The sequence below is a fragment of the Bos javanicus genome, chromosome 2 (genome assembly GCF_032452875.1).
Source record: "Bos javanicus breed banteng chromosome 2, ARS-OSU_banteng_1.0, whole genome shotgun sequence".
Classification (NCBI taxonomy): Eukaryota; Metazoa; Chordata; class Mammalia; order Artiodactyla; family Bovidae; genus Bos; species Bos javanicus.
Genome location: NC_083869.1, coordinates 37,355,611 through 37,370,044, shown reverse-complemented (window position 1 = coordinate 37,370,044; position 14,434 = coordinate 37,355,611). Strand labels below are relative to the sequence as shown.

Here is a 14,434-nt window from a genome sequence, read left to right as displayed (position 1 = left end):
CTCATCCTCTGTCGTCCCCTTCTCCTCTTGCCCCCAATCCCTCCCAGCATCAAAGTCTTTTCCAATGAGTCAACTCTTCGCATGAGGTGGCCAAAGTACTGGAGTTTCAGCTTTAGCATCAGTCCTTCCAAAGAAATCCCAGGGCTGATCTCCTTCAGAATGGACTGGTTGGATCTCCTTGCAGTCCAAGGGACTTTCAAGAGTCTTCTCCAACACCACAGATCAAAAGCATCAATTCTTCGGCACTGAGCCTTCTTCACAGTCCAACTCTCACATCCATACATGACCACAGGAAAAACCATAGCCTGGACTAGCCGGACCTTTGTTGGCAAAGTAATGTCTCTGCTTTTGAATATGCTATCTAGGTTGGTCATAACTTTCCCTCCAAGGAGTAAGTGTCTTTTAATTTCAACCCTTGCTTATTGTCATACTTGCAAGTTAGATACACAAAATTGAATAGCATTGAATATAATTTTGATGTTGAATTATTTTTAATTGAAGTATGGTTGATTTATAATGTGTTAATTTCTGCTGTACATATTAATATATATATACACATTCTCTTTTATATTCTTTTCCATTATGGTTTATCCCAGGATAGACAGACATTTATTTGAATTGATTGTTACAGTTGATTTACAATGTTGTGTTCATTTTTCATGCAGCTTTATCAAAATTGTTAGAAAACTGTTCACCCCCCGCCCCTGCCCAGAGTGATATTCAGAGAATGAATGAAGTAGATAATGCACATTCCATTTTATATTTGAGAAATCATGATTAGAGTGAAATGTTAATATGGTTGGCTGTGGTGAGACAATATTGACATTGTTGCTAAGATATTTTACCAGACATGTCATTGAGGCTGCTGCTTCAAAAACTGAGCAATGCTTTTTTCTCTTTCTTTCTTTCTTTTTTGTCGTGGTTTTGTTGATGGTGCTAATGATGCAGCAGGAAGACAGCAAATAAAATGACAGAGGCAGAGAGTGAAAAGTCATCTCATTCTCTCCCCTATTCCCTGTGCCCCAATACAGGCCTGAAAGGGATCTTGATAAATAGCCACACGTACGCAATTGATTTATTCTGCTGCTTTCTAGAATTTGTACTGAGTTGGTTGCATTGTATTTTTAATCTGTTTGTGGGGGAGAAAGTTTAAATGCTGCCTGGAAACTTTGAGGCATTTTCCCCCAAATGTTTATAGATCCCACTTTCCTTGTAAGGAGTTGAAGCAGGATGCATGGTACTGCTCTCTCTACTCTCCCTTGCTCTTGTAATGAGGGCTGTTGGCAGACAGCTCTGCTGACAGGGGACCGCCAGGGTTTGGATTTGAGTAGTCAGTGAGGGGGTGGTGTACTGGTTATGGTATTGTTCTAAAAGTCTTTTCCCCTCCACTTTTTTTTCCACCCCCAAAATGTCAGCATGTCCAATCTGACAGAATGTTCCTGATGATTATCATTCAGAGGAACATGACTTGCTAAACTGTCAGGGGATGATAGTCAGAATCTCTTAAGCACCGAACAGCGCACCATGCTCAGTCTGCAGCTTGGTCAGGGTATCTGCAGGGGGTGGGGAGGCAGGCCAGGGCAATGCTGTGCTTGAGGATTCTGTGTGCTCAGTCTGCCTGGGTTCACGTCTGAATCTGCCACTTACAGACAACCTACTTAGCCTCCCTAAGCCTTAGTTTCCTCATCTGTAACTGGGGATGATGACAGCATTTACTTCCAATGGAATAGGTTGAATAAATTAGCCAATGGGTATAAAATGCTTAGCAGGGGGTCTGGTACATCAAGTAAGATCTTAATAATAGCTAGCTTAATCATCTTCATCATTAAGCAGATACATTCAGTGAACACCAACACACAGAATTAAAACAGAAAACTTAACATAAATACTGATGTGTTGTCTGGGTACTTAACACGGCGCTTTAGGGTAAGCGAATTCCAGTAGTTACCGCAGTACAAGGTGTGTAACTGAGGTGGAGAATGGCTTTAGGAGTTGCTCCAGTGTGCCAGGGCAGTCCCAGGGCTGCCTTCTGGCACAGTTCCGGGGTGCTGTCACACAGATGTGGGACGTGGAGGTGGTGGTCTTATCCTCATCATTCTTCGGTCACAGCCCCCCAACTCCCTCAAGAAAGTTCTGTGTATAAAGCAGAGTTCTCCATGTCTTTACAAATAAGAGGGTATATTCAGGTTGCAGTTTTATGCAAAGGGAAGGATTCATTGGTTGGAACTTGGGAGTTAAAAGCAGAGAAAGGTATAAACAGAGCCAGCACCTTGAGGTTCCTTTTGACTACTTTAAAGTATACAGTTGACCTCTGAACAGCCTGGAAGGGTGCTGTCATGACTCTCTTTGATGTTGTAATTCTGCATGTAGCTTACAGTTAGCCCTCCATCTACATGGTTCCTCTGTATATGCAGTTTCTCATCCATGCATTCAGCCAACCACACATTGCATAATACTGAGATTATACTGCTGAAAAAAAAATCTGTAAGTGGACCCATTCAGTTCAACCAACATTATTTAAAGGTCAACTGTATAGGGTCAGGAACTGGATCTTGGACAACATGAGGACTGTTACAGGAAGCTGGTCCAGAACTTCACCGTGGGAACTGTCAACAAGGAGGACCATCCCCATCGGTAAAACCTGGGAGAATGATGACTGTGGGCAGTTTGGGCAGGTCAGCCTGGTGGGTTAAGTAAAACCAGTGGACATGGTTAGAAGAGGCTGGATAAAGGAAAAGTGAGCTTTCCTTCTTGAAGAAAGGAACTCATGAGGACAGAGGCTTGACAGGTATCCAGTGGAGGGGCTTTTTGCTGGGAAACCTCTGTAAGTAAAAGAAGATAGATACAAATTTATATTTCACATAAATGTTTACTGGAAAAGTGTGTTTTTTCTTCCAAAGCATTCTAATTATAAAAATGTCAGAACATACATCAACCTTAAAATGTAAAAGGAAGGGGGAAAAACATCGATACTTCTCACTCTCTTAGGAGTAACCACCATCAACATTTTATTAAATTTACTTCTCATTTTTGGTGGCACATATTATTTTCCTATTGTCATCATATGACATATACAAAATTGTGTACACTAGCTTAAATGTTTATCCCAGGTGTTTGAAAAAATGATCACATGATAAACTTATATTTTTCTTTTTTTGTAATCTCAGTTCCTTGGCAACGGAAGTGGTCATGGTGGTGTTCTGTGACACTCTTCTTGTTTGGGGTAGGGTATTGGTGGGGAGCAGTAAAGAGAGCTTTCTCTGCCCAGTGTCACTATCATGTAAAAAAATGTTAGCCATTGTTAGCCAGTTCTGGCACAAGGCACTATTGTTTTAAGAGGTCACTGGATAAAGTAAGAGATTTCTTTCTGCACCATGGGTTGAAGAATATGGTTCGAGAAACACATTTCCTGCATGAAAAGGGAATGGAAGCTGAAGAGGGATAGTCGAGTGAAGTGTTTGAAGGTTGGGCTTGAGTTATAGTTTATTGCTTTTTTCCTGCCAGTCATAATATCCCCACTGTTGAGTAGTTGATTTTTAAATTACTTCTTCCTCAAAAAGGATAAATGGGCTGTGCGTTTTCTGAGCCTTTGACAGGTATCTGAGAATTTGTTTGGTTGATACTATATTTAATAGAAAACTTGGTTTGGCTTTATGAAGTTTGGTCATTCTCTTTGCTCCCTCAGGATTAAAAGATACTACTTTTTTGGCTTATTGGCTCTTGGTATTGGAGAAGAGAATTGAAATTGTGTCCCTTTGAAAAGCAAATGTTGAAGTCCTAAACTTGGTAGCTGTGAAAGTGGCCTTATTTGGAAGTAGGGTCTTTGTCAGTTCAGTTCAGTTCAGTCCAGTCGCTCAGTCGTGTCCTACTCTTTGCGACCCCATGAGTCGCAGCACGCCAGGCCTCCCTGTCCATCACCAACTCCTGGAGTCCACTCAGACTCACATCCATCGAGTCAGTGATGCCATCCAGCCATCTCATCCTCTCTTGTCCCCTTCTCCTCCTGCCCCCAATCCCTCCCAGCATCAGAGTCTTTTCCAATGAGTCAACTCTTCGCATGAGGTGGCCAAAGTACTGGAGTTTCAGCTTTAGCATCAGTCCTTCCAAAGAAATCCCAGGGCTGATCTCCTTCAGAATGGACTGGTTGGATCTCCTTGCAGTCCAAGGCAATCAAATTAAATTGAGGTCATACTAGATTAGGGCTTCCATGGTGGCTCAGTCGTAAAATATCTGCCTGCAATGCAGGAGACCCAGGTTGGGAAGATCCCTGGAGAAGGAATTTGTGCTTTTCCTGCCTGTGTTCTGCCTCCACCCAATTCCGCTATGGGCTGCTCCCTCTTCCTTTTATCTCTGTGTTCTTTGGTCCTGTCCTGCCTCATTCCTTTCCTGTTTTAGCCTCTGCTTATTCCCCTACCCTCCATCTAACAGACCCCCAAGTCTTCCTTCCCCTCATCCTGCCCTATCCCTGGCAGATTTCATGTTTCCCTGTTGTTGTTATTTAGTCACTCAGCCATTTCTCTTGGCAACCCCATGGACTGTAGCCCGCCAGGATTCTCCAGGCAAGAATACTGGAGTGGATTGCTGTTTCCTTCTCCAGGGGATCATCCCGGACCAGGGGTCAAACCTGCGGTTCTTGCATTTGCAGGCGGGTTCTTTACCACTGAGCCACCTGGGAAGACCAACGTTTCCCTAGGGCTTTGGATTATCCTGTGAGCTGCATCCACGAGCGTGCCCACATTCCACCCTCAGCAGCAGAGATGACTAGGACATGGAGTAGCCAGGGTGGAGGATGAGGAGAGAGGAGACATGTGCTACATGATGGGAGCTTCCAAGAATCTGACTCCCTCTGGGGCAGGGCATAGGGCTCTCCTTACTCTGCTGTCCTGCATCCACCTCTGACCTGTCAAGCACATACACTGTCACTTTGAACAGTCTTTATGGGACGAAACTTCATCTCTCCCACTTGCCAAATTAAGCTGTGGTGCGTGGCCCCATTAGACTTAAAATCATCATATCCACCCCTGTCTCTATCCTAAGGATGCAAATTTAAAATACTTAGAGGAAGCATATGCACATAGAAAAAAAATATAAACCAGTTAAAAGTGTATTTACCTCCCATCCGGGCTCCCAGCTGGGCAGTTCCTGTTCCCAGAGCATCCACTGCACTTGGTTCCTGTAGAGACCTTCCATGCGTTTACAAGTATGTATGTTTACATTATATACACCTGTATATCTATGTAAACATACATTGTGTGCATGCACATGTATGTGTGTACACAGGTGTGTATATGTATACACACACACACACACACTGAAGGATACACATTGTGAATAATGGGAACTTTTTTTTAATCATCCGCATGATGGAATATTCCCTCGAGTTTGTTTTCCTCTTCATTTCCCCCCACGCCCCACCGTCTTGTAACAGGAGCACAAACTGTTCAGATCTTTTTGTCTCCTTTCTTGTGGTCTCTCAGGCTTTGGTGGTTGTCCCTCCTGCGTGCACCTGAGAATCACGTGGGGGGCTTTCGCTTGCCGGCATGCGCTGTACCCCTGGCCACTCACCGTGGCCGCCTCGTGAGGGCCTGGGCTCCCCTCTGTGAGGCACCGAGGAGAGCTGGGAACTGCTGCTCCGGTTGTGTGCAGTGGGCCTGGCAAATCTCAGAATCCAAGTGTGGAGTTTTAGACAGGCCCCGTGGGGAATGCTGGAGATGTAGAATAATGCATCCATGCAGGTTTAAGATGAACCCAGAACCCAGACTGCTTTTGGCCACAACCGCCCCACTGCCCCCTTCATCACCTGGCCTGGCAGAGTGGCAGGATTCTGTGTCCTGTGTGGTGGGAATGGCAGTCAGTGCCTCCATCCTGGGCAGAGACTGCAGGCCCAAAGGCTACGAGATTTAATGCATTTACAGTACGGAGTGAAATGAGAAGAAACTGTTTAGGGTGCGTGATGACTAACATCTCTCTCGGATCCACTTTGCCTGTACAGTAACAGCATAAGGTGTGACTGAAAGGAAATTAATGATGCCTGGGCCTGGGAGCCTCCCAAATGGAGTGTTCCGGGAGTGCTGGAGCTAATTAAACAGCCAGCACAAAGAGTGAGAATAGACGAAGGGACGGATTTCTTCTCACCGTGGCCCGGCACTGCGTGTAGACCCACATAGACTATTTTTGGCTTTTCCTGTTAAGCTTTTCCACCGTGTGTTGTTTAGTATACTTATCTTAATAGCCTTTTCTTAGGGGAACAGGACCAAGGGAAGGGACTCTGGATTGCACTGCCTGGCTTCAGACCCGACTCTGCCGTGTGATGGTGTCCTTGATCGAGATTCTTGATTCTTTCTAAGCCTCAGTTTCCTTGTTGAAGGATGGACGTAACACTAGCAGCTCCTTTCTGCTGGAGACGGTTTAGTCACCAAGTCATGTCCAACTCTTTTGCAACCCCATGGGCTGTAGCACGCCGGGCTCCTCCGTCTGTGTGGTTTTCCAGGCAAACATAGTGGAGTGGGTTGCCATGCCCTCCTCTAGGGAATCTTTCCAACCCAGGGATTGAACCTGGGTCTCCTGCATTGCAGGTGGATTCTTTACCACTGAGCCACCAGGGCAGCCCGCACCTGCTTCCTGAGGTGGTTACAGTGATGTAAAGTGCCTGAAACCTTGTCCTAAAACATCAGATCAGATCAGATCAGTCGCTCAGTCGTGTCCGACTCTTTGCGACCCCATGAATTGCAGCACGCCAGGCGCCTCTGTCCATCACCAACTCCCGGAGTTCACTCAGACTCACGTCCATCAAGTCAGTGATGCCATCCAGCCATCTCATCCTCTGTCGTCCCCTTCTCCTCCTGCCCCCATATCTAAAAAAGTACTTATTCTGTTACAGTGCACCCCTCTGGGGCTTGGGAGTGGAAGTGTTTCTGAGGTCATATACGTATTCTTAAAGTTCAAACTCCCTTGCAGGGTGACATGCCTGCCTTGAAGGGAGAACTTTGACAATTTGAGAGGAAATACTGGTCTGTTACTCATCTGTTTCTGGATAAAGTACATTTGGTTCTGTAACCCTCGAGTATTAAGAATAAAGCTGTGAGGATAGTCCTCAATGAGCTCTCTTCAGAACCCTCTGGAGTTTTGAAGACAAAAGGATAAACTTGTCCTATTGATCAGATTTTTCTGTGCTCTGGGGTGAGTGGCTTTGTTGCCTTTTAGCGGTATTGTTTGAGAATTAGTCATGACTGTGTGAAGAATGTTTTGGAAAATTGCTTTCTTGAATACATTAATCTTTCTTTTTGAAGATGCACACGAACAGTCAGCTCTGGCTAGATCCTTGGGAGATCCTATGAGATGTAAAATGGTTTAAAGAGCTTTCAGAGAGTGCCTTCTCAAGGTTCCAGAAATGATATTGGATCTTGTGGGATGAAATCTTTTCCAATTTTCTAGGTTTCTGTAAATATACATGAGTTATTGGATACAAAGCCTTATGATGGAAGATATGGTGAGGAAACATGAGTGCACTCCTGGGCGGGAACTGCACAAAAGATGCCCTAACACATTTAATGCCCTAGTTAAATGTATTGCACCAGTTCTGTTTTCTGGAACTGGATAAACAGAACATCTTTTCTGTTTTCTATTCTAAGCTTCCATTCCCTCCTCCTCCAGCTTGCCACTTCAATGACACAATAAATGGAAATCTGATTTCCTGCATCTGCAGACCTCTTTACCTGAATGTCTAAGCTCACCCTTGCCTTTCTCAGGTCTTCTCTTTTCAGAAATGCACTTTTACTTTCATCTCCCTGGATTTGTTGCCCTCATTTTTTTAAAGCCTTCCCTAATCCTGCACTCCATGTACTTTAATCTCTGGTGCTGGACATGGCCATGCTGCACAGCCGCCTTTAAACATTCATCATCTCCCAGGTTTGCATTTTCTTCCATTATGAGTTTAAATCCTTTTTCACAGTCTGTAATAGTGGAAAAAAATTAAAGAACTATTATCAAAAGCTGTTTCTGCCAATTAAGAAAGCCTTATTGGATGACTTTATCCCCTTTGATAATTCTGTTATCTTTGCGAACTCTGACTTGGATTTAGTTTTCATGTGTGAAAGAATATATGTATTGTATTTGCTTTTATTTACTACATATATATATGTATATTTGCTTTTATGTATTACAAACAGGAAGAACCTTATAACCTCATGCCCTTTCTGGTCTTTTATTTTTGAAACTCAGAGTTGGTGATTTTAAAATAAGAAAAGGTGTGTGTGTGTGTGTATGTATGTGTGTATGAATGGCCGAGACTGTATGTGACTCGCAAAGCCTAAACTTCTGTTGCAGAAAATATGCTAACCCTGTATAGAATAAACTCATTTAAAACTATGTCTATTTTGAGTACTTCCTTTTTTTAAAAGTTTAAGTTCTTAAATATGTAGAGTAGTGAGTATGTTAGAGCATGAGACAGCCACTTGGGGGCACTTTGGGAGTTCTAGGAATCAACATTGTCAGGAGATCAATAACCTCAGATATGCAGATGACACCACCCTTATGGCAGAAAGTGAAGAAGAACTAAAGAGCCTCTTGATGAAAATGAAAGAGGAGAGTGAAAAAGTTGGCTTAAAGCTCAACATTCAGAAAACGAAGATCATGGCATCTGGTCCCATCACTTCATGGCAAATAGATGGGGAAACAGTGGAAACAGTGGCTGACTATTTTTCTGGGCTCCAAAATCACTGCAGATGGTGACTGCAGCCATGAAATTAAAAGATGCTTACTCCTTGGAAGGAAAGTTATGACCAACCTGGACAGCATATAGAGTGAAGTAAGCCAGAAGGAAAAACACCAATACAGTATACTAACGCATATATATGGAATTTAGAAAGATGGTAACAATAACCCTGTATACGAGACAGCAAAAGAGACACTGATGTATAGAACAGTCTTATGGACTCTGTGGGAGAGGGAGAGGGTGGGAAGATTTGGGAGAATAGCATTGAAACATGTAAAATATCATGTATGAAACGAGATGCCAGTCCAGGTTCAATGCATGATACTGGATGCTTGGGGCTAGTGCACTGGCACGACCCAGAGGGATGGTATGGGGAGGGAGGAGGGAGGAGGGTTCAGGATGGGGAACACATGTATACCTGTGGTGGATTCATTTTGATATTTGGCAAAACTAATACAATTATGTAAAGTTTAAAAATAAAATTAAAAAAAATAATAAAGGAAAAGCAAAAAAAAAAAAAAAAGCAGAGACATTACTTTGCCAACAAAGGTTCGTCTAGTCAAGGCTATGGTTTTTCCAGTAGTCATGTATGGATTTGAGAGTTGGACTGTGAAGAAAGCTGAGCGCCGAAGAATTGATGCTTTTGAACTGTGGTGTTGGAGGAGACTCTTGAGAGTCCCTTGAACTGCAAGGAGATCCAACCAGTCCATTCTAAAGAAGATCAGTCCTGAATGGTCATTGGAAGGACTGATTTTGAAGCTGAAACCCCAATCCTTTGGCCACCTGATGCGAAGAGCTGACTCTTTGGAAAAGACCCTGATGCTGGGAAAGATTGAGGGCAGGAGGAGAAGGGGACGACAGAGGATGAGATGGTTGGATGGCATCACCAACTTGATAGACATGGGTTTGGGTGGACTCCGGGAGTTGGTGATGGACAGGGAGGCCTGGCGTGCTGCGGTTCATGGGGTCACAAAGAGTCAGACACAACTGAGCGACTGAACTGAACTGAGCCTTGACCTTGCTTTTTATTTACGGTTAACCCCCACGCCCTGGCTTCTTGTCTGTGAATTCATGTGGTTGGATTAGATGCTCTCTGAGAGTGAAAGCATGTTGGGGTGGATGTGAGTGTCCATGGTGAATAAATGGGAAACACCTGCCAGGGGAACTGGAGGAGGGCTGGTAAGTCACAGGTGGTTGATAATATGGGTTTCCTACCCTGGAGAGGATGCATCAAACTACCTGGCCTGGGCATTCCTGCTTCAGCAAGAGGAAGGGGGATTGAGGTGTGCTTCCTGTCGCTTAATTGAGGTACGGAATAAAATAGGTCACAGTTGAAAGAAAAACATCTTTTCAAGGCTGAAAAGAAACGTGCCAGCCATACTGGTTGTTGCAGTGAAATGTTTTTAATTCCTCTTAAACCTCTTTAAACATCTGCTGGGGAATGTTAAATCAACCGGAGAATTTCTGGTGTCATGTTGCCTAGAACCAGTATTGTATAGTCCTGTGGATGCCCCTAAGAGACTTTCTCTTTCTGGCACTGGCGTCGGCATCCTTGTGATGCTCTTGGACTGACTTTGACCTGAACCCCTTGTCTGATGCAGTTAAAGCACCAGACTCTGGAGCGCTGTCTCCAGCCTCTTAACCAATGGATCACCCACTTCTTTGTGCCTCCTGTTCATACATAAAGCTGCTTTCTCTGCTTTATGCTTTTGTGATGAAAGGAAGCTGGAAGTTAGGGATCTTTAATTGTGTCTTAAAAACAAACCAACAGAACAGCATGTTTGGGACTGATGTTATGGTGAGATGTCAAAGTAAACTTGAAACAGAAACTTTCCCTCCCCCAGCCCCATCGCTAAGTCCCGTTTTATTGCAGACCACATAAAATCAAAGTACTGGAGCACAGCTGCTCGGAAGGCCGAAGGTCCTCATGGTTATGGCTTTCTTTGGAAACCCATCCCCACCAGACTTGCAGTTAATGAAAATATTTGCTTTGCTTGATATAAACAAAGTTTATGGGCAGAATTTGTAATTAGGAAACGCTTTAATTCTCTTTCACCCCTCAATCTCCAATTTCTTCATGTATCACATTGAAGAATTCTAAGTATTTAAGAAAATAAATGCTTTCTCGGTAATCAGCTTATGGTTTTGTTTCTGGTGTTGTTGTAATAGATGCATTTCTCCCTCATTTGTGTCCTCATCCAGATGAGATGACTTGAAATCTGGGGTTTGTTTTCGGTCAGAGATACTTGTGTGTGAGTAGGAAGAGACAGTGCCTGCTCCCATCAGGCCACCCCATAGCCATTTGAGTATCCAGGCTGGTGGTCTTGGCAGTGCAAGGACAGTCCCAGGGCAGGGTAGCTCTCTTCAGACCTCATGGAAAACCAGTGTTGCCTCTTCAAGACCCTCCACATTCTATATATGTAACTCCCTGGGCTGTGTGTGGCCTTCGTGCTTGCCATGTTCTTGTCTGTCTTCTGGGGTTTCTGGCCAAAACAGGAATCAGGTGACCAGGTATCATTCTTGAAGGCACAGCACCTGTTTGCTTTCCTAAGATGAGACCAATGTGGTGGGGGAACTGATCATGCGAGCCTGATATTGGACCAGAGCAAACAGCTGTCCCTTCAAGTCTCAGCATGGTGAACCTTCAGCCCCAGGGGGAGCTGGCGTTATGGCGTATCTCCTGTTCTGCCTTAAGATCTGTTTCATCACCAGACTGTTGAAGGGGAGGCAACTGGGAAGCTTCATGCCCTGGCTTAAGACGTCAAGGAGGTGGTTTTGAAAGATTTCTTGCTTTTCTTTGTTGGTGTGAGACTAGCTCCTGGGTCACGGGAACTGGTGCTGGTGGTATCTTACAGTGCAGACTCCGGAAGCAGGGTGGGCAGGGCTTGTAAGAGGAGGGGGTATTGGCCTTCGTTGGGACTTAGGAGGTAAGGATCTCCATTAACTCCGGCCTGCATGCCTACCTTCCTCATGGACAAGAACGTTATTTGTCTTACATGTTTGCATAATGTTCTTGTTTTTGAAAATTCTTGTGAGAGTCTCCTGGTCACTCTTGTCATTTCTTCAAATATAGGTCATTTGGATATTTAGTTCCCCAACTTTATTAAAACCCTTTCAAGCATAGCTAGCCCAGCTGAGACTGAAATTACTTTCTGATGGTGCCAACTTACGCCTTGTGGAACCTGTGGCTTTTCTGTTCACAGCCCTGCTGGTTTTGAGTTGCCTTTGAAAGCAGTGCTTGAGCATGTTTGCCCTTTTTCAACTCTTCCCCTCCCTACTCCCTCCTGGTCTGTGGGGGGAGTAACTCTGCTTCATCATGCCTCCTAACGTGAAACACAAGTACAGTGAGGCCTTTGGGGACTTGACGGTTAGCATTGCATCCTTTTTGAGTGCTGTATGTAAAGATCTGCAAGAATTGAGTTCCCTCCTGGCTAAATAAATGGTGTAAGTTCAAATCCAGGCTTTGGTTTTTGAAGTCAGGAAGGCATGGTAAGGACCAGTTGGATAACTTCTGTCAGAGAGACAAGTTAGCTTGTGGAAAACTTTCTGTACCTTTCCAGTTTTGCTGTATATAATTCAGAGCTTGAAGATGCTCTTTTAATCATCAGGAAAATTATTTATCTCTTCTTCTTGCACCATCTCAGTTGCTTCTCTGTATATGCCTGGGGTCGAGGAGGAAAGCGTAACATCTGCATCCTTGAGGACTGGCTGTGTTTTGTTCAGAGGTTCTGGTTCTAGCCGACATATTCCCTTCCCTGTGTTCTCTTTTTAATTGCATTCTCTGCGTTTTTAAAAATATATGTGCCTTAAAATGTTTAATTTCTTCATAGTAAGCTTGTCTATCCTTAAGTTCATTAAGGGGCTGAATATTAAGGAGAACCTGCTTCATCAATGAGCCACGGTTCCAGTTTCATGACTTAAGGGTTTGGGCTGGTTGAGATGTAGGATGGTGGACTCTGCCCTGGGGAGTGCGAAGTGGATGGGATGAGAGGAGAATCCTTTTAAAAAAAAATCATAAAAAAAAAAAATACTCAACACACACATATGGCATATGGGAATTCTAAGAATGTAGTTCTTAGGAATTAAACTCGCATCTGTGGCTTAACCTAAGGTTTTCTCTCTCCACTCCAGGAGGTGACTTTGGTCCAGAGACTTCCCCTCCAGTCCTGCCCCCTGGCCATGGCGGTGAGTTTTCTGTGAGCAGCCTTCCAGTGGCAGAGGATGCCTACAGGGTGAGCTTGGCTAAAGGCGTCTCCATGTCTCTGCCTTCATCACCTCTGCTGCCCCGACAGTCTCACTCTGTGCCGTCAAGGTCAACTAAAAAGTCCCCAGGTAAACGAGTCCCCTACCTGGCTTCTTGGTTATATAAGTCGTGAGTGTGTTGGAATTAGGCAAAGCTAGTGTCTATAAGAAATCTTCCAGCAGAATGCTTTTATTCTTTGTTATGGTAACTTCTGGAAGGAGATCTTTAAAAAAAAAAAGAAAGAAAAAGATGATTTGGATAGATTGATTTCTTTAGTTTAACCTATCTATGAGCCATATTGATTGCCCAGACTAGACTTTTACAAAGATTCATGTTATCAATATTAACATTAACCCACAGTTTTGTTTTCTTGTTCACAAATTAGAGAAACGCTATAATCTAAACTTGCTGTGGTATGTTTACAAGGTTATGGATTTTGGCAAGTGTAATCTGACAACAGTCTGTTTATTACTGCTTAGCATTATATATTGATGTATTTTCCTTGATTACATCATCCAGCATTTGAACAGCTATAAAATTTAATTGTTGGTGAAAATTCAGACTTTGAAGTGGTAGGACAAGGGACTCATAGATTATTTGAAGTATTTTGGCTTCACTTTTTATTAGTTACTTTTTGCATTTTCCTTTACCAGTAAAAACCCAAATGTTACCTAACTTTAATCAGATGTGAGGAAAGCCTTGCCAAAATGCTGATACCTGGAGTTATAAAAGTTCTTTGATCTTCTTTTAGGTTTTCTGAGTATTTGTTTACTGAGGGCAAGATAAACTGGGGCCTTATTGATCAGATGCCCGTGTAAGAATAATTTACATTTACACAATAGACATGTTTGGAGTTGATATGCCCTGGGACTGTGAAGTTGGCGTCTGTTTTTCTAATTTCCTCAATATGTTATATGCATTATTTCTAAGTCATGTAGTGGATATTTGCAGTTTGAAGGGGGTGTAAAATTAAGGTAAACCTTAAGCTCTGAATGTTAGCATTGGTGCTGTGAGTTGGTGATTGTCCAAAAATCTTTTGTTGTTATAGAACTTTCTTATTTTGGACAACATTGTTTACAATCCAGTCATTAGCTGGAACTTGGAAACCTTTTGGTATGAAGTGATTTCCTGTGCCAAGGAATTTGACCTGTTTATCAGTATTTGGGGAAATTCCTGGAATGTCCTTTCTTGCTTCTCTGTGCCCTCCCCCCGCTGCTGTATCTCTTTGTCAGATTTCTTCGCTTGTTTCAAATCCCAGTTCCCACACTGTCCCTTTTGCCAGTTACCCCATTGGAATTAACTGCTTTTTACAAATTGTACACAGCATTTTGCCTTTATTCTTATTAGCTTCATCGTTTGTCCTTTTTCCTTGAATTAGTGTGTGTATGCTTCTTACGTCTGATGATTGAAGGCAGGCATGATGTCTTCTCCAAGTGTACCTCATCTATAGAAGCCAGGTTCTAGAGGTTTCCCTCCTG

The 14,434-nt window shown here is 43.4% G+C and overlaps 1 protein-coding gene across 5 annotated transcripts in view; it reads left to right on the top strand.

Moving 5' to 3' along the window:
* Positions 1-14,434, top strand: part of TANC1 (tetratricopeptide repeat, ankyrin repeat and coiled-coil containing 1) — a 254,013-nt gene that overhangs the window by 100,739 nt on the left and 138,840 nt on the right. For all 5 annotated transcript variants that reach the window (XM_061396071.1, XM_061396060.1, XM_061396081.1 and 2 more), the window contains exon 4: positions 12,845-13,045. In XM_061396071.1, the coding sequence (XP_061252055.1) occupies positions 12,845-13,045 (201 nt within the window). The remainder of the gene's footprint in view (positions 1-12,844; positions 13,046-14,434) is intronic.